Source organism: Schistocerca piceifrons, chromosome 2 (assembly GCF_021461385.2).
Source record: "Schistocerca piceifrons isolate TAMUIC-IGC-003096 chromosome 2, iqSchPice1.1, whole genome shotgun sequence".
In the NCBI taxonomy this organism is placed as follows: Eukaryota; Metazoa; Arthropoda; class Insecta; order Orthoptera; family Acrididae; genus Schistocerca; species Schistocerca piceifrons.
Window position 1 is genome coordinate 100,979,229 of NC_060139.1, and position 21,119 is coordinate 101,000,347.

At 44.2% G+C, this 21,119-nt stretch overlaps 1 protein-coding gene across 3 annotated transcripts in view; it reads right to left on the bottom strand.

Annotated features, from left to right (window-relative positions):
- Positions 1-12,345: 12,345 nt before the first annotated feature.
- Positions 12,346-21,119, bottom strand: part of LOC124777494 — a 253,609-nt gene continuing 244,835 nt past the window's right edge. For all 3 annotated transcript variants that reach the window (XM_047252933.1, XM_047252932.1, XM_047252931.1), the window contains exons 16-17: positions 13,417-13,743; positions 12,346-13,335 (exon numbers count right to left, since the gene is read on the bottom strand). In XM_047252933.1, the coding sequence (XP_047108889.1) occupies positions 13,177-13,335; positions 13,417-13,743 (486 nt within the window). In that variant the 3' untranslated portion in view covers positions 12,346-13,176. The remainder of the gene's footprint in view (positions 13,336-13,416; positions 13,744-21,119) is intronic.

A 21,119-nucleotide genomic window follows, 5' to 3' on the forward strand; every position in this document is an offset into this window, starting at 1 on the left:
AACGCATGCAAATTGTTGTGTTCCGTGCCTCGCAGCATGGGAAAGAAGGGTGCGCAGAGGAAACCTGCCGCTACGAAGGGTCCTTCGGTTGTGCAACTCACTGAGTCTGCCAACCATGCAAGGAACTTCCGAGAAGACGAGTCGCGGCCTGTCCCCCCTTTGTACGCCAAGTGCAAAGGCGGGTGGACAGCGCTGTTTGACACCATGACGAATTGCGCTCGGAACGAGGTGGTCTACGAGTCTGTCGATACAGACTTGCTGATCTGCGTTCATGCTGCAAACGTGGCCGACCACAGGGCGATCAAGGTCGCAGTGGCCGACCACATCGTCGACACGCCGCCGGCACGTGATAAGGCACCTTCCGTTGGAAGGATGAAGACGACCAAGGCACTCCTCAGGCGGCTGCCTTGGTGCTGTGATGAGGCAGCGGTCCGGGAAGGGCTGCTGCAAGCTGGGTTTGTTAATGCAACCGCAAGATTGCACAACCGGACCAACAGGAAGAGGGCGCCACTCTATGTCGTGACCGTGCAAATGGTCGACGGCGGGAGCGACATCTTCGACTTGTGGAAGCTGCTGGGCTTCCCGGTGACGACAGAGGCTCTCCCGACCGCCATGGACCCCCAGCCCCAGTGCTTCAGGTGCCAGGGCGAGGGCCATGTTGCGAAGTATTGCCGCAACGCGGCGCGGTGCGTCAAGTGCTCAGGGGAGCACGACAGCCGCGCCTGCGACCGCGGCAGCAACGTTCTGCCGACCTGTGTCCGGTGTGGCGGCCCGCACGTCGCCAGTTGGCGCGGTTGTGCAGCTTTCTCAAACCGCAGCTGTGCCGGGGGCGGCGAGGCGGCCGCGGCCGCACCGGCAGAAGCGAAGACGACGTCGGAAACGGCGTAGGGCGCAGAACAGCCCGGCGCAGCAGAGGGACGGCGCAGCAGCAGCTCCACCTGTCAGGGGCTGGGACGGCCACTCGGAAACGGGCAGCCAGGACGCAGCCCGCGCTCCCGAGAAGATATGTGACCTCGAACTCGGCACCGTCGTGATGGAGGCCACTGCAGCCCTCAAAGCCGTCATTGCGGCAGAGAGGGCTGCCTTCGCAGCCGCCGTGGCTGCAGAGAAGGAAGAGGCCTTGAGGCAACTGCGAGCAGTCTTCGCCCAAGGCCCCAGCACAGTAGTACCTGCGAACACTCCTGCGACCTCGCAGAATGACGTTCGCACGCCTGTCCCAGCGGTTGCCCCAGCAGCACCGCAGGTGAAAGGTGCAAAGAAGAAAACCGCCGCCCCAGCTGAACCGGTGGCAACGCCGACTGCTGTTGGAGCGGGCCCCGCAAGGGATCGAGAAGCCAAAAGGGCAGCCTTTATCGCACAAGCGCGAGCGAACGATAACACTTCCTCCGACGCTGAACTGGCGCAGCTCTCCGAACAAGCGGAGCTCATGGAAGCTACATTACAGAACGGCTGCGGCGTGCAGTAGAGGAGGACGCTGGACGGTAGCCGATCGCTGCCGTTCTGCACCAGCCTGATGAAGCTGCACCAAGTCGCCGCCGACAAGGCGCAGCAGAGGGTCTAAAAGCAACGCATGAGTTGCCGCACCAAACTCTTCATGTTACAGGGAGGAAGCCGCTGTGGCCGGCCCAGGAGACTACAAGCAAGCCCAGCCGCAGCACCCGGACTGACCCAGCTAACGAACACGCCGCACATAGGTAACGATGCACGATACCTCACGCTAACCTTACCTCACCTTGCATGCTCTGTCGCAGCTAGCAAGCCGCTACTGCCCTTACCACCCGTCCTACTGTCGCAGAGGTTTTTTTCCCTTGGCGCTGGCCTTGGCACTTTTTTTCCTCTGCCCTTAAAACCGCTACCTTTCGATCGTTTTCGACCACTTCTATCTCCTGATGGACCATGTTAATGAGTAGTCTTACCCAGACGCATGGATAACATCACAGCCCGCATTCTGTGACGCCTGATTCAAAAACTAACATGTTTACAGAGGTGACAGTAGAACTTTTGGTTTGGTCACCACGTTGGTGAGGGCGTGGAGGGGCCCCATCCTTTATAAGCGAAGACGGGCTCCTGCCGTCACAGTGGAAGGAGCTCTCAGCCGGTGCAACGGTAGCTATTGGGGTTTAGGCCTCGCTGACCACTCTGCTCTACAGAGTCTGCTTTCGAAGCGTCAGTTGCGCTTGGTGGATCGCCGGAAGGTTGATGTTTGCTCCCTTTCGTCGAAAAGCCGCGTAGCTCTCGGAGAAGCTTAATTGTCGCAAGAGTAACTGACTCGCAGCAACCCGTAACTTCGGTTACAAACTCCCTTAGCGAGACTATCTCGTTCTGTGTTAGGGTTGACCAGTGCCAGGGGCCCGTTCACGTCGGACCACCCCGCGTACTGTAGGCCACTTTTCTTCCTCCGCTCCTCCTTTAGGTACCACACCACTGCACCAACGGCGCACCCTAGGCCGTAGGGCATTCCCCCTCTTCCGTAGGACCTATTTGTTAGCTCTTTCTTTTCAGAAAAAGCAAAATTGTCACGCCCACCCACACCTAATAAAGCTCCTGACAACACCAAGATGGCAGATTCCGCCGGTGTTTCCCTCGCCCTAACCCGCAGCAAGGCTGCAGCGAAAGATGCGCGTGAGACGACTGTTCCCGTCGACGTCAACGTCCCGCTTGCCGCTGTTGAGGAGGTGCTGATCGACAAGGATCGGCAGATCGCTGCGCAAGCGCAGAAACTGCTGAACCAGCGTCAATTAATAACCGGCCTATGTGGCCCAAGTGATTCCCCACACGGAAAAGTACCCTCCACATCACACTACATTCACCTGCAACTGGTGACTCATGTACTACCTGCAACTGTTGACTCCAACGCCGGAACCAGCGGCTGCAGATGAGGACCCAGAACACCACTACACTGGGCCTGGCAGGTGGAGGGCCCCCGACGCAAACCCAAAAACAGTACACAAACAAGCCAGCAACCACACTCGCTGCCTACACCGAAACCCACACTTCCGGTTAGGAACACTAGCACAACAACAAATACGGCCCGACCTGCGGTCAGCAACACCACAGAAACACCAACCACAGCTACGCCTGCACAAGAGGACTGGTTTTCCCCCAGTCGTAATACAAAACTACGGGGACCTTAGTGTCCTCAACACAACATTCGCGGAAAGGCACACACCTTGCACGCTCCACACGAAGTACTCCGGGGATAGGGCCTCACTGTACGTGTCAACTAACAACGAATACAAAGATCTCCTTATCTCCCTCAAAGAAAAGGTGATCGAACATTATACGTGCAGAACTGCTGAAGAATGAACACAGCAATACATGGTAAAGGGAGTGGACCCCAATACCCCAAACACTACAGTACAAGCGGTGCTCAACTTCCTGGGATTCGACTGTAAAAGTGCTTCCAGGATGACGGTCTTCCGCTCTCACAGTCGTCTGCCACACTACCTGTTCGAGATGGCCGACACGGCCACCTCCCGCAGCCTTCTGCAGATAAAGAGCCTTCTGCGGATGGACGTAAGGGTAGAGATATACGAACCCACAAGTCCCCCAACAATGTAACAATTGCCAGCGATTCGGCCCTTCGCTGCGGCCTGGCACCCCGTTGCCGCGGAAGCGCTGGCAAACACGCATCTAACGCCTGCACACTAATCCACCAAAACATACGCCGTTGCGCCAACTGTGGTCAAGCCCGTGCGGCCAACTACAGGGGCTGCAACGTGTACAAAGAGGCGCAAAACTCAAAAATCGAAGCCACCCAACGTCTCAACACGTCCAAGGCCCGCACCAAACCCTGTTAGGAACGGAGTATCGTTCGCCATGGCTACATGCCCTGGAGGAGCGGAGCAGGCTGCGGAACCTCTGCGCCCAGCACACACACCTAACACAACCGCTGCGACAACAACACAACCGTCTCAGCCAACATGCAACACCACAACCACACCGGTACCAACACCAGTCCCCAAAAACAACACTACCCCACCCCCTGAAGCCTCAGCCTGCGAATCCACACATGACACACAGGAAGACACATCTACACAAGGACCCCCAGAGCCAAGAACCCAGAGAAGGTGTAGGCGACCAAGAGGTAACAGGAGTGGGAACACACGTACACCACAACAAAGTACCCAACAACAACAGAACACTGAAACGCAGGCACACAGTCAGCAAGCCAGTGATACCAGCACACGCACTACTCCACCCCTCACCACAACTGAAACACAGGCACTTCAAAATGTACCACACAACAACAACACAAGCGCCAGCCCACACATAACGCCAACACCCGCACCAGCAGCCGCCAACACTACAACCGAGCCACAGGCCGACACACACAACACCAACACAACACTTGAGGTTTTATTGGCAACAATATTCCCCCATCACACGACCGCTCAGATCTTTAACAAGTTCGCGGCGGCCGTCACCACGCTCATCACACGGCTCATGACTGCTCAACCTGGGCAATACTGGGCCGCCATACAAACAGCGCTCACCACACTGTTTACACCCATTTGTGGATAACACGCCACACCCGGCCCCCATCGCAAACAACCAGACACTGACACAGATCCTGTTCTGGAATGCAGACGGGATCAACAACAAAAGGGCGGAATTTGCCGCGCTCATGGAGCGTAAGGGTATCCTTATCGCACTACTGAGCGAAACCAAGCTCAACCACGCAACCAACTAAACTTTACCGGCTACTGCGTCTATTGTACCGACCAACCGGACGGCTCTGGTCATGGTGGTGCAGCCATCATCATACACAAAGACATGGAACACACAAACATAGTGCTCTCCGAACTTGAAAAACTAGAGGCAACTGCCGTCAGGGTCATGTTCAACGGAGCCTACACTACACTGGTGTCAGTATACAACAGCCCTAAAAACATCAAAACATGCGACATCAGCACAATACTCTACATATCACCGCGCGTAATCGCCGCTGGAGATCTTAACGCAAAACACCCGGACTAGAACACACAAATACGAAACTCCAACGACAAGAAACTATACGATCACGCACTAGGACGAAACTACATCACACTAGCGCCAACCGAACTGATGCACATTCCCTACCGGAGGGGACACAGGCCAGACGTGTTAAACATGGCCCTCATCAAGGGCATAACAACGACACTCAACGTTGCCGTTAAAACGATCTGCCCTCAAATCACCAACCCGTTATACTGTACATTGAAGAAACACTGCAGCACATGGAAAAACGCAGGATGTTAGACTACAGGTGAGTGAATTGGACGCAGTTCAAGGAAACGCTTGACAGTCGCATCCCACCCACCCACGCGATTAACGAGACAGCTCAAATTGATGAGGCAGTTGAAAACCTCACCAGCGCCATCCAAGACGCAATAACCGACACCATCCCGATCCACACACCACAACAACACAGTGCTGCCCTGCCCCAGGAGATCCTGCACCTTATCTCAATGAGTAACCGCCTCAGGAGACATTGGCAGCGTACCAGGCGCCAGCACTTCAAACAGCACATGAACAGGCTCCAGGGTATAATTCGGGAAAAAATACAAACATTTAAGACACAACAGTGGGACCAGAGACTCGAAGGGCTGGACACCACGCGACCTGGCGTGTGGCAGCTGGCCCGACATTTCACCAGGGAGAAACTGTACACCCCCACGCTACAAGGGCCCGACGGACCAGCATATTCTGCAGAAGAAAAAGCGGAACTGATGGCCCTCACACTCGCAGCGTCATTCACACTGAACTTGGATCCCTCAGACCCAGCATTCACACTTGCTATGGACCAGGAGGTCACACGCATCCTGGCCGAACCAGCGTGCAACATCATCTGACAAGCTAGTACAGCTGAAGTCAAATGGGCCATCATGCATACCACCGCTAGGAAGGACCCTGGTCACGATGGCATTCAAAACCGTGTCCTCCAGGAATTGACGGACAAAGCTGTAGACTGCCTAACACACATCACGAATGCCATACTCAAGCACCAACACTTCCCCGCCATTTGGAAGACAGCCAAGGTCCTGATGTTCAGGAAGCCGGGGAAACACCACTCCCTCCCACAAAATTACCGACCCATCAGTCTGCTGAGCGCGCTCAGCAAGATCGTTGAGAAGGTAATACTAAAACGACTCACCAGGCACTGTATCACAAACGACACCCTGAGACCTGACCAATTCGGTTTCAGGAATCACCACTCAACAACACAACTCCTCCGCATCGTTGAATACATAACACACGGATACAACACAAACAAAGCGACTGGGGCAGTGTTTCTGGACATCGAAAAGGCAAACTCAGCGACGCAGGGTTCCCCGACGGGCTCGTACGTCTCATACACTCATATCTCACGGACAAGAGTTTCAACACCGACGTGCACGGCAAACAATCGACACGACATGGCAGGAGTACCCTAAGGAAGCATCCTAGGGCCCTTACTGTTTAACCTCTACATTAACGACCTCCCAGCTACACACAACACGACGGTGGCAATCTACGCGGATGACACCACCATCCTTGCGCAAGATTGGAAGCCGTCTAACATTAACTCACGACTGCAGACAGCACTCAGAATGGCAGAGCTTTGGCTGGTGAAATGGCGTGTTAGAGTAAACGTCGACAAGTGCGAGGCCGTTCTGTTCACTAGAAGACCGAAGCAACTGTGCAAACTTCAGCACTGCAACCCAATAACACTACACACATGCCCAATACGTTTCCGTGAGAAGGTCAAATACCTCGGTGTCTGGCTGGACAGGATACTACTCTGGGGGGTCCACATTCAACACGTGACCAACAAAGAAAACGCAAGGCTCAAACAACTATACCCTATGCTTAACAGGCATAGCACACTGAACAGGAGGGTGTCTAGGTCCATGTACATGACATTTTTCGACCCCTGATGAGGTACGCAGCCCCTGTCTGGGGACACGCTGCGCCCACTCGCCTGCGCCGTTTGCAGCTAATACAGAACAAAATACTCAAAATCATAAGCAACGCTCCGCGCTACACACGCTTCGTGGACCTTCACCGGGAATACCATCTATATACCATCTTGCAGGTATTCCAAAAACTCTCCACACGACTGTACAATAACACGAGACAATCGCGCAACCCGTTTATCCTTTCTCTGGGTAACTACGACCACAACCATAGATGGAAGCATAACAGACCAAAGACACTATTGGCTAGGAACTAAGCATCTACGGTCCATAGCACGCTAACACGACAGTACTGGCGAGCCCCTGCAACACAGCTACTACTGGTAACCCCAGATGTTCGACCAGCCGAAAAACAGGCAACCGCAGGGAAACCATACTGTACACAGCACGCAAACCAACCACACACACCCCCTACACTGTCTGTGAGCCAATCTATGACCGATCGCCCACTAATGTACAACGACCTTGAACTGTTGCAGGGACGCAGCAACTGCAGCAAGCCCCGCAACGAGCTCCAGCAACGACAAAGGTGACGATGCATGATACCTCACACTAACATAACCACACCTTGCATGTACTGTCGTAGATAGCAAGCTGCTACTGCCCTTACTACCCGTCCTTCTGTCGCAGAGGTTTTTTCCCCTTGGCACTTCTTTTCCTCTGCCCTTACAACTGCTACCCTTCGATCGCTTTTGTCCACTTTCTATCTCCTGATGGACCATGTTAATGAGTAATCTTACCCAGACACATGGATAACATCACAGCCCGCATCCTGTGACTCCTGATTCAAAAACTAACATGTTATACGGAGGTGAAAGTAGAACTTTTGGTTTGGTCACCACGTTGGTGTGGGCGTCGAGGGGCCCCATCCTTTGCGAATCTCGACACTTTGCCAGAAGATGGGTAGTATGACACTTCCCGAAACGTCGCGAGATAACGCTATCACCCGGCTGGAGACCCGAGAAACCTTCATCAGTGGAGTTGTTGTCCCACAATGTCTCATATGTGCTGGATTGGAGACAGATCTGGTGATCGATCAGGCCAAGGCAACATGTCGCCATTCTGTAGAGCATGTTGGGTTACAACTACAGATGGGCCCAAAATATTGATATACCAAAATATTAACATACATTGTCTGTATTATGGTTTATTGAATTATTGATTAATCAATATTTCATATAGAATATTGAAAGTGTTATTTTTATTATGTCTTTTTCTTGATTATAGGCACTATAGTTCTCATCAGCAGATTTTTTGCCTATTCCAACTACCACCAATCTTAGCAGTTTGACAGTAAATGTCTTACAATGGGCTTCATTTAATTTCATATTCAGTACTACAAAAGAGCACCAGATTTCAACATGAATGAAACTGGCTGTGGACAAATCTGGCGGATATGTTGGGTGATCCAGGACCGTGATCTACTTGCAGGCCAAAAACTCGTGCACAATATTCGTTTTGTGGGCTGGGGTGTCATTATGGAGTAGCAACCAGGAACCTGACTCTCAGAATTTGGGTCGAATGCAACGAATTCTCACGCACAAATGCCGAGCGACTCAAAGTGTTGCCTCACTGCACGACTGCCATTTTCTGCCAAGGATGCCTCCTGGTGCAATGCTAGCGACTTGACTTTCTACACAGCTGTTTTGGAAACTTGAAGGATTGTAATGCTACAACTCGCCACAAGATAGCATTGCAATTTCATACAAAAAGTCCTAACTGAACTGGGATGCACTGTATAATATGCCGCCAACTACGAAATGATTACTACCTCTGAGAATTGATCAACTTCTTGTGAAAACCATGTATCAGATCAGTGATATGTGAAGGAAAATAGTGAGCAGCACCGCATGTTTTCTAGGGCATGATGCTGAGAATGAAGGCATTTTGGAAGAACTGATTATGTATCTTTGAGGGGGGCAGCGAATTAGAGATGTGCAGAAGAAAGCGAAGCAATTCATAATGAGGAGCAGACAGTGATGTAAATAGTTTTGTAACTACATAACTGAAAAAATTCTTATTTTAACACTTTTGAGTCCCAAGCCTGATCACAGCTCATATCACAGCCTTGCAATGAGTGTCCCACACCCAAGCTCTGTTCGTCTTCCAATGTTTGTATTACAGTCATTGTTCTCGCAGCTTCTTTTCCGGTTTGGCATACTGTGAACTTGTCTCTGCGTGCTGCCATTGTGTAGATGTTTCTGAAACTATTTCGGCATTCTTAAGGACAGTGCACTGACATGTGGTACCATACTTTTTGTGGGTTTCTCGTTGTCCTAGACACGTTTTCTGATTACTATGTTGGAATTATTGACCAGTACTGAAATTGACAAGCTATTGAATTAATCATTTGAAGACTCTGTTTCTGAAGGGAACATTTTTGAAAGCAAATACAGTGACTCTGCTTCTGAATCAGGCTCAGACATGAAAACAACATTATTACAATATTACCATTCTGCTGTTCTACATTATTTTGCTTGCTAAATCTACTATGTGATTTAGATTTCCATTCTGTTTTCAGACAAAATGCCACCTCCAACAATGCGTAATATACTTCCAAATAATCAAGGAAGTACTTCCAATGTAGTTCCGTCTTTAGACCCACCATGCAAAAGATTTTCTACTGCTGCAAATCCTTCAGATGTAAAATTAGGACGGACAACATTACACAAGCAACCATCACTCCCTGAATTCAAAGAAGAAAGTGGATGTGTGGCAGGGCAAAGGGTTGCCATTTGGCAAATTTTCTTCAAGTAGGTGATGAGTTTGCAAAGAAGGAAAGTAGGCCTATACATCAACATACTGCTACACCCCAAAATGTGTATAGCAACAGTCTTCTACTGCAGCATTAAAATCTTCACATAATTTTTTTTCGCTAAACTTTTGTTCAAATTTAAATAAAATTTATATGCTAAATTTGTAGTGAATGTGTTTCATTTTGTAGCTGCATTAAATAAGAAATTTTCTACCTTCATCCATATTTGTAAAGAAGGTTGTAAGAATGAAATGATAGGCACTTAAAACAGATGCCAAAAATGCCTGGGATTCTGTGACAAGCCTGCTGCAAAGGGCCTGGAACTCAAAAGTTTTAGAGGAGATACTGTCACTGGTAGACAGTTGCAAATATTTTTTGGCATAGAACAATCTGATTAATTCTTTCTCCCTTTGCTAAATGATTTCATATTTAACAATTGAACCACAAACAGCAAATGTTGCAAAAACAATTTGCATTTTCACTGCTAATAAACAACAAATATCTTTCACATATTTCAGTATTTTAGATTGTGAATAGTTTCCTTTCATTTTTCATGTTTAAATGTTAGAATTGGAAATATAATTTAAACAATGCACCCAGATATGGACTGCTAGTTATTCTCCCACCCTTTTTTGCCACTTGATATTGTGGTAAGAATGCCTTTGGTGTAATATGCCACATTCAGCAACACTGTCCTGTAGCTATGTGAAATATCAACACTGGTAATTTGTCCTGCATACTACTATTACCCCAGGAAATTCATCTGGTTCTTTGGCCATCAGCTACTAGTTCAAATTTGCCAGTTACCCATGTTTCATCTAGCATGTCATTCACATCCATAATACTTTTTTTAAAAGTGATATGTTTAAAATATTTTGTATGTACGACAGTACACATAATACCAGGATGATGAAAGGGGGGAGGGGAGGGATTAATGTTTATCAAAGAAAGTGAATGTACATGTGATAAAAATTATGCAGATTATATAAGAACAATCTTCTGCTGGGAGAATTTTGGATGATTGTCGTCTGTAATGAGTGTAACACTTGACAACAGAGGATAATAACTGTTGAGCAGAGTTAATTCCAATCCAGACTAGCAGTGCAAAGAAATCATCCCCGCCCCCTCCCCAACCAAGTCAGTTATCTATTTCCTTCTCTTTCATAAACACTACAAACAGATTCAAATGGGGAAAAAATCTTCGTCTCCAATCCCTCCATCCAGACTAAACAAAAAAAAACGTGCACTAGTATTTCATATTCAGTAACTCTGAATTTTTTTCCCAGCCAATATAATGTGAATCATGTCTCAATATGGTATCAGTGATACATTACTATTTCTGTGATGCTGAATACACACTTCAAAACACACAGGATATCAAAAGTAATTTGTAAAAAATTATAAAATCTTTCAGTGCCGTATGGAAGATTATGGAAAATTTTTCAAGAGATTACACATAGTACCACTACACTGGCACAGTACCATTTTTATATATCCTCCTCTTTATTTGATGAGATCTGCTTTTATAAGAAGATTGCATAACCAAAATTAATTTACTAAAGACATTTTGTTATTTATAATATTGGTAAGGCATAAATTAATTTAAATGGTAATGAAGGGAACAACTTAATTCTTGATAACCATCAAGTAATTTTTATGATTATAGGAATATTTATTTTTATCTTGTGGCTTTCTCTGATTTTATCAGACACTGTGCTTAATAAAACTTTTTTCTCATTTCTCATAAGACTTGACTGTTAGCTGCATAACTGAGTGGTCATTTTCTTTGAGATATAACTAGCGGAAACTACCACAAGTTACAACTTAAAAAGCCATTCACTGACACCACCGAGCAGGGTCCAACTAAAACAACCCAGAATCGTCATCACCAAGAAACAGCACAACTTCCTGTTAATGAAATAAGCAAACAAAATTAAATATTATGCCTACTAAAAGTGATTTTTTTATGCAAGTCAGGTGAGAATGTAATATCTGTATCTCTGGCATGTGATCTGCTTTTTAATTATCATAGTCCATCCTTCCCTACTCATTCACTGTACTGACTTTACCGCATGTTTTTCCTTAAAATTATAATAATTTAAAAAAGGAAAACAATATGACAACAAAATTTCTTGTTAAATCCATGAAGAAAAACAAATCTTACAAAATGCAACTTCAAATCATTTTGCATTAATTCTTTCTGTGATGTTAGCATAGGCAGGCATCATTAATTTGCAGCTAGAGGGGAGTTGAAGATGAGGTTATATGTGGAAAATGGTTGCAAAAGAGACGTTTGTCATAGGAGAAAAAATTTAAAATTTGATGTAAACAGAGTTTAAGTAAACCTATTCTTGCAGACAGTGCTTGATCCACAAGATTTAATCACAAGTGACAATATGAAACATTTTGGGTTGAAAACAAGACAATGTGAATTCTACTATTTGTTAACAGTATACTAATATGAACTTAAAATATAGCATCAAAATATTTCATATGGTATACCTGGAAAGGAAATAGGAATTTACAATATACTTCATCCAAGACGGCAGTCTCTTGTACTTTTTGTCAAAATAAAATCAAGGGCTACTGTGTCATCACAAAAAGAATCTATTATTTTAATACATACTAATTTTTTTAAAAAATAATAATAAATATTCCAGTGATTAATTTAATGTTGTTATGTACATATCTATATATATTTCACGAACACTTTGAATTGTACAATTACAAGTTGTACATCACATCAATGTACAATTTTACAGTTTCTCTAATTTCTACACTGGTGTCAATAGTCTTCACTGCTGCCCTTTTCTATTAGCAAGCCTGTGCCAAATTCACATAATAAATATTTACATCACTTAGTTACTGTTCAAATTGTTGCTCAACAGAGACAATAACAAATTGTATTTTTCACCACAGTCACGCATAAAACTCATTGCCCACAGAATTTTATTGCAAATCATTCTTGGTTGCTGAAGAATTGTTACCTGATGCAATAACAACACATACAATAAATGTAACTACGTGAATTGTCCAATTAAACACTCATAAAAAAAAACAGCTTAGCTTCAAAGACAAATCCTGTCATTTATAATGATGAAATGTACCACAAGAGTTTTCTAATAGCTCTAAAGTGAATAATGAAACATGTACTGTAATTATGACAACATTAAAATTGTGGCATTCTTTGATTCCTTAATTTTGATAAGAATTTTATAAATAAAAAAATAGTTTTTTCTTTACATAACAATTAAAATTAACATAATATTGAGCATGAAACAGGAATGGTAGGTACCACCTGAGAAGGGAACAATAGTAGGTGGAGGGGGCTGGCTAAGGCATCAATCTGCCTGTTATTCTGTTTCCAGATAACCCAATGGTTCACAAAATTCAAAACAATTTCATATGTAAAATTATTTACAAACATCAAAATCAACAAAACACCCACTCACATATCACGACATGGATAAATTAACTGATCTTCTACTGGTCCTCCTCTTTTGGTCTTTGATACACAGCACCAAATTTAGCCATGTATTTTTTTATAAAGTCTCGTGCTTTATGTTTCACATTATCATTGCATTCAAGGTCCTCAACACTTCGGCAGTGTTTCAACTCCTTCAGCATTACAAAATGTGTCAGCTGAAACAAAGCGTAAAATAGATAATTTATGTCGTGATACAAGACAAAAACAGAAAATCAATGTTCAACTAATCAGCTTACCTTTCTAGCAAGATGCTTGAAGTCATCTGTGTTTGTTATACGTGCTTTCTGACATTCTGGTTTTCTATATGGATTTAGATATTGCACAATTACACCAGCCATCTGCAGTCGGAACTGATCCTTAATTTTCCTGGCTGTATCACTTGAAGTATCAGCAGCAACAGTCACGGGTTTTTCTGATGACCTTGTGTTAGAATGAAATTTACTTTCACGGTGATATCTTTTTGATTTTTCTGCATGCTGACGTGCCAGTTCTTTCCTTTTCCTCAGTTTTTCCTTTATTTCTCTATACCTCTTATTATCAGACTTATCTTCTTCTCGGCGCGGCTAAAAAGTAACAGCAGAGAGTTATATTTTGCAATGAGTACTTTTTTAAGAAAATAAAAGAAGTGTGCATATTTTTGGAGATTCAGATACACACTGGGAGACAGTTTGTATCAGTGATATGACAGCAGCTATACCAGTGACATTTCTGCAGGTGTATAGAACATTTGTAATCTATAACAATCAAAAACCATTTGCCAACACACAGTTCCCCCCCCCCCCCCCCTACACAGACACAACTAAATGTACCCATACTGAAAGGGTATAAGGTAATTCCTAGGCATCTGCAGCTACATTTTAACAGAACATATTTTATAAGGAACATGTAACCATGTAGCGAAGCCAATGTGAAATAGCTAATAATACATACACCAACTGATTTTGCTATGTAATTTGCCAATGGAGTAGGAGAATTACGTCACCAATAAACCTTGGGTCAATAACTGTTTGAGGAAAATAATATCCCATTACAAAGCCAGCTCAGTGAAATCATGTCATCACCGATCAGTGGCGCATCTGCAAAGGACATCATTCTATGTTTAGAGCTTGCCAAGTCACATGAAGTTGTTATTTATACAGCATGTGTCTCAATTTCAGACACAAAATACTGAAAGGATTTCACAGACAATACATTACAACTGTTTAGATTTAAATATGATACTTAAATATATTGCTGCGAGTTGTCATGCATGCAGTGTAGTGTTGCAAATAGCATTTCTGGCTAGTGTGCTGCAGGTCACCAGTTCAAACATGATCACTAGCAATTATTTGTTATTTACTATTTCTAGAAGGTTTTCAAGATTCCTTTGTTTGTGATGATTGTATATCCTGCAACATTCAATGTTTATCTAAACAGCTACACTCTTCATAAAGGAGTTCGATTCCAGTCTGTAAGCTGATGCTAGATAAACACGATTTCAGTGCTAAGTGCTGTACTTCGCTGATGACCCTGCTTTTGGATTTGGACTTGAATGTGGTTCTGACAAGAAGTTGTTTAGTGGAGACACTGGGTACTTCAAAACCACAGTTTTGATTAGGCAATGTAAAAGCCATCACTTACATGGACAAGAACCAAATACAAGCAGTACATCATTCCCACAGTATGTATATTAAGAAAACCATTGGATTCAAAAAATAAACAAGTCATATGCACACCAGGCATGCATTGGTGTTTTCTGAAGATGCTAGCTGAGATCAAACAAAATAGCTGAAAAGGTTCTACAAACTCTCCAAATACAATAGGTGGAATGTACAGCTTAGTAGTGGTGCAAGGACAATGAAGAGAAGCTCACAATTAGAACAAATTCCTGGCCAAACTAAAGAAAATATATGGTGACAATCAGTGGTGAGTTCACTTAATGGAAGAACACAGCCCAGGATCATGGGGCATGGGGAAACATAACAGTCCAACACACAGAATGTTTTGATCCTATACCACATTGTAAATCTGAATATGACAGAAGCTGACAATATCTCAGACTTAAAGAAAGAGGCCACAGAAAGGATGTACCAATCCCATCTGGTAATGGATGTTACAACAACAAAAAGATGGTGCCAGTGCGCTGTGGAAATACAACAGACAAAGAGTCAGACAAAAGAAGTATGACTGACTCTCGAATATGGTACCTATGACAGTTTCGGAAGATCACCATGATCTCACTAGGCAGTGAGAGAAGAAGAGATACAGCATTTTCTGGCAACTAAAACAGTTGGACTCCACCTCTTGTCAAACATGCTAACTTGGATTTGTGCTACAGCTATCAAATGACAACCCTGCACCTGACCAATAGAGGTACAACTCACTCCTCTGCCAAATATACCATTCTGCAGAAGAACAGACTGCTGTAGCATAGAGGACAAAATGCCAATGTGTTTCCACTGTGTACAGCCTGGGTACAATGTATGCTACTTCAGAGAAAGAAGGCTATGTCACCAGATGTCAAGCATTACAATAGTTCTGTTTATACCAGTCAACACAGACAATTATACCCGAACTGTGTTACAATGCCCATCTCCATGCCCTAGATGACATCGCTCCCCCCACACCTTAGCTGTTCATTGTTGCCATACAGAGATAACAGCCACTCACCTAGCAAATAAATTCAGAAAAACTGAGCAAGGCAAACACCGACTGAGCTGTTGCTGCCACAGATGAAAATTCTCCATGGATAACCATTACCAAGATGGTAAGGAATCTTGCTGAAGTAATCATCAATGGCCAACCTGTCCGAGTGCTAGTCGACTCAAGGGTTTCCTTTTCTATAATGTGAAATGCTTATCATTGACAGCTAAAGAACACTTATGTTTGGTGATACACAAGTAATTATGCTGTACGTCATAAATCAGAAATACATGCAGCCAATAGGAACTGTACTTCACGATTATCTACCAATGATAGAGCATGCCCTTCAAATTTGTCATTTTAACAGAACACAGTCATAATGTTAATTCTCAGATGAGACCTCTTGCAGGCATCACAAGCAGTCAAAGACTGTGGAAGATCAGAGCTCTACACTGATGAAGCTACTCCAACAACCACATATAACAAAGATTGGTCTGCACAGCTCATTGCCACTGTAGATGCTGTTATCCTGCCTTCATCAATGAGACGCATTCCAGTCATTAATTGAGATGTTCATTTAAAACTGTGGAGCTTTTGTTGACTGCAGAAAGCTACTGAGGCTCACAAAAGAAATCTGGATGCAAATCATAAGCACTGTAGTTGGTCAAGGAGAATTTTGTATCACTAAAGTCACAAGCAGCCACAACTCATCCTTTAAAGGTACACGCCTAAGGGCAGTCAAACCACTCCAGAAAGGCCACCTTGATGCCAATGCTGAAGAATCATGCTCTGTTGCCACTACAGACAACATAAGGGAGGTAGGTACTATCAAACTGCCAAAGAGAGGAACAATTTCGGAGATGCTGGGGATTCTGCATCTATTTTCAAATGCTTTAAAATCTGGAGTGGAGAAAAGACAAGACCAAACAGCCCATGGTAACACACCGTATCAACACTGTGGATCACCCATCAATCAGCCAGTGTTCACACAGGGTGTTATCAGTTCAATGACAGATAATCCTTTAGGAAGTGGGAAAGATGCCACAATATGATATCACTGAACTTCCAGTCCTTGATCCTCTGAGGCTTAAGGAGTATCTTTCAAGAAATCCTTTGGTAGAACAAAGGAGCACGGGTGAAACCTAAATCATCACAGCATTAAATGACACTGCTGCTGAGCAAAGAGATAATCTAGCACTGCTGAAAACCATAGAACCTTGGAGGAGGAGGAACTGACAAAAGGAGAATTCCAATTAATATACGGAATATCATATAAGACGAACTATAATCCAAGGGGACAGAAATGGTTGCTTACTATCCCAGCTCACCTACGGCCAGCTATCCTGCTGTTTTTCCATAACACAAAAGCATCTCATCACCTGGAATTTGTGAAGAGTCTAGACAGGATCAGACACATGTATCAGTTGCCAGGTCTCTACCAAGTCATTACAATATGTGAGCCACTGCAAAGAATGAAAGCAAATGGAAGCATGTGCCACAATTACCTACTGCAAGGAATGAAAGCATATGAAAGCATGTGCCACAATTACTTATGGCAAGGAATGAAAGCAATTGGAAGCATGTGCCACAATTACCTATGGAGTATCTGGTACCAAAACAGCCTGCGGCAGTATCATTCTGTAGAACTGGAATCAGCCTTGAGAAGTTTCCAAAGTCGACAAACAGAAATCGATGGACAATAGCCTGCATTGACTACCTCACTCATTATGCTGTCACCAAAGTTGAGCTGACTGTTAAAGCTCCCAAAATTGCAATGTCTTTGTAGATGATGACATTTTGTTTGATGATCTCTGGAAAAGTTTAGCAGTCCAAACTATTATAAAAGGCAATTTCCCATAGCAACAGCACTAACAGGATGATAACTGCCTACCACCTGCAGACGAATGGTCTCACATAAGGCAGATATGCTCTCAATATACACTGACGTTGAACAGAGATTGGGATACACTGCTGACCATTGTGAATTTGTATACAACACAGTAAAGCAAGATACTGGCTTTGCACCACATTTCTGCTCGGGAGACTGAAACACAAAGGATACATCGTTCTCTTTTCAACTGGATGATACTCAAGACGACCACTTTAAACACTTCATTACCAGGTTCAAAGAAGCAAGGCAGTTGGTTTGCTTATGGACACTGCACATCAAGATGAAGGACTGAGATCACAAATGACATCTGCTATCTGGGTTCCTACAGGCAGCTGGATCTACTGGTGAAGACAGGTAGCCTCACGTGTGGGATGGTAGATGAACTTTGCTGCATCATTCCCAAAACAAATTGTGATCTTCTGGTTTGGAGCTGAATGGAAGACTCGGACACATTTGTGATGGTATTTGATGAGGATTTCTCCTCATAGGTCATATTTGCATTACACACAAGAGATGGCTACCAGTGTAGCAAAGTGACAGACACTTGCAGATTTTTTTATTTTATTATTATTATTATTTTGATAGAAAAACCCCTCAGGTCTACTACACATTATAATTTCAAAACGAGAGATTATCAGCCCCTTTAACTACAGAAACTAGCATTCATCATGACAGATTGAAGAAGCCAGAAGTGAATTTTAAATTCCAATTAGATTGTATATTGCAAAGATAGTCTGGCCACCAGTGGTAGAGGGGTATTTACAGCCATAAACAGTATAATAATAAATTGGGAGTATTTATTGAATGACTCTGGCATTTTCCCCCCATTCAGGCAATTATTTATTTCACATTTTTATTTCACAACCATTTTCAAATTTTAAGCCCTTAAACAACGATTACCTGTGTAGAAAAGACACTATATTACCACTATGAAAAGGGAGACCATTAGTGTGAAAGTAAATTACTAAAGGGATAGCAACCTAGAAAAGTTACAAGTATAAAAATGGCTGTGAATTCACATTTTGTGTTTCAATTTGTTTTGGTTTATGAAAATTTAATTGTTCTCGATGTTTTTGAGAGTTAGCTTTTGCATGTCACACACACTCCGCTACCCTAGTAGCTGCTTCTCGCCTGTAGTGCATGCTTGACATATTAACTGGGGTCATACAATTCATCTCAATAGTGGAGGTTGAAAAATGCACATCCCAGACCATCACAGAATCATCTGAGCCCCTCGTTTAAGCTTTCCACTTACTCCAAACCAGAGGCACATGAATGGTTCTGGGAACAACGCTGCAAAGCGATGTCTTGGCTTCCACCCCAGGGATGTGGCTAGCTGTCTCACCAAATGAACCACTCCCTGATGGCACCAATGATGGCTTCTGAACCAGGTGGCAGACATCGTTTGTGAGTGGGAGGTGCTTGACTAAAGGCTTTTGATAAACAGTGTACAATGTAGTTCTTAAAAATGTGTTATATGAACTGGATATAAGCTTCAATGTATTTTCTGTCACTGAAATCTCAGGCAAGGACTATGTTCAGATGGCAGATGGCAAAATCAATTAACCAAATGATATTAGAGCTTTATGTAATGTTAACTGTGAAAGGTGCTGGAAGAGACTGTATTCCCACTTTTCCTCTGATTCATCTGTTTGACCATGAAGCAAATCGCAACAATCTATAGTATTATTATTACGGCAAAACTACTAAGTGGTAGGCAATGAAAAGAGAACTGTTACACATTTAACAAGGGAAAATCCAGGATGGAATGTAACAATATTATGAAAAGGACAGTTGCTACTCACCATGCAGCGTAGATAGGTACAACAAAAAGACTGTCAGAAAATGAGCTTTCAAGGCCTTTGTCGGAGATAGAAAACACACACACACACACACACACACACACACACACACACACACACACACACACACACACACACGCTCAAAACTCACATAACCATGACTGCAGTCACTGGCTGCTGAAGCCACACTGCTAGCAGCTGCACATGATGGGAGACACAACCGGATGGTGGGGTTAAGGAGGAGGCTGGGGCAGGAAGGGGAACAGATAGCAGGGTAGGGATGGGGGACGGTAAAGTGCTGCTTCTGGGAGCATACAGGGACGAGGTGGAGGGAGGGCAGCTAGGTGCAGTCGGAAAATTAGTGAGAGAAGGGGGTAGGGGAGGTAGTGGAAAAGGAGAGATGTTAAAAGACAGTGGGTGCATTGGTGGAATAGAAGACTGTGTAGTGCAAGATTGGGAACAGAGAAGGGGCCAGAGTGCAGAACAAAGAAATAACAAAGTTTGAGGTCAGGAGGATTACGAGAACGTAGGATGTATTGTAGGGAGGGTTACCGCCTGCGCAATTCAGGAAAGCTGGGTGTGTTAGGAAGGATCGAAATGGCACAGGCTGCGAAGTAGTCATTCAAATGAACAACAATGCATTGGGCTGTGTGCTCAGCAATGGAGTGGTCCAGCTGTTTCTTGGCCACAGTTTGTCCGTGGCCATCCATGCAGACAGACAGCTTGTTAGTTGTCATGCACATGTAGAATGCAGTACAGTGGTTGTAACTTAGCTTGTATATCACATGACTGGTTTCAAAGGTAGCCCTGCCTCTGATGGAATAGGTGATGCTTGTGACCGGACTGGAGTAGGTGGTGGTGGGAGGATGTATGGGACAGGTCTTGCACCTACGTCTTGAAGCCAGAGGTCTATCATTTAGACGTGACTGAGGCAAAGAGATAGAATACTATAAGTAGACTACAGTCTACTATACTACCTGGTGTGCAAGATGCATGAGACTGGCAAAATATCCTCAGACTTCAAAAAGAATGTAATAATTCCAATTCCAAAGAAAGCATTTGCAGACAGGTGTGAATATTACTGAATTATCAGTTTAATTGGTCATGGTTGCAAACACTGACAAGTTATTTACAAAAGAATGGTGAAATTGGAAGAAGCCAATCTCGGGGAAGATCATTTGTGTTCTGAATAAAAGAAGGAAGACACGAGGCAATACTAAACTTACAACTTATAATATTAGACGGGCAACCTACATTTACATCATCTGTAAACTTAGAGAAAGCTTTTGACAATGTTGACTGGAATACACGCTTTGAGGTTCTGAAAGTAGCAGGGGTAAAATACAGAGAGCGAAAAGTTATACACAGCTTGTACAGAAACCTGACAGAAGTTATAAGAGTCAAAGGGCATGAAAGAGATGCAATGGTTGAGAAGAGAGAGCGACAAGGTTGTAGCCTATTCCCAATGTTATACAATCTGTACATGAGCAACCAGTAAAAGAAACAAAAACATTGGAGAGGGAATTTAAGTTCAGGGAGAAGAAATAAAAACTTTGGGGATTACTGATGACATTGTAATACTATAGGAGACAGCAAAGGACTTGGAAGAGCAGTTGAACAGAAT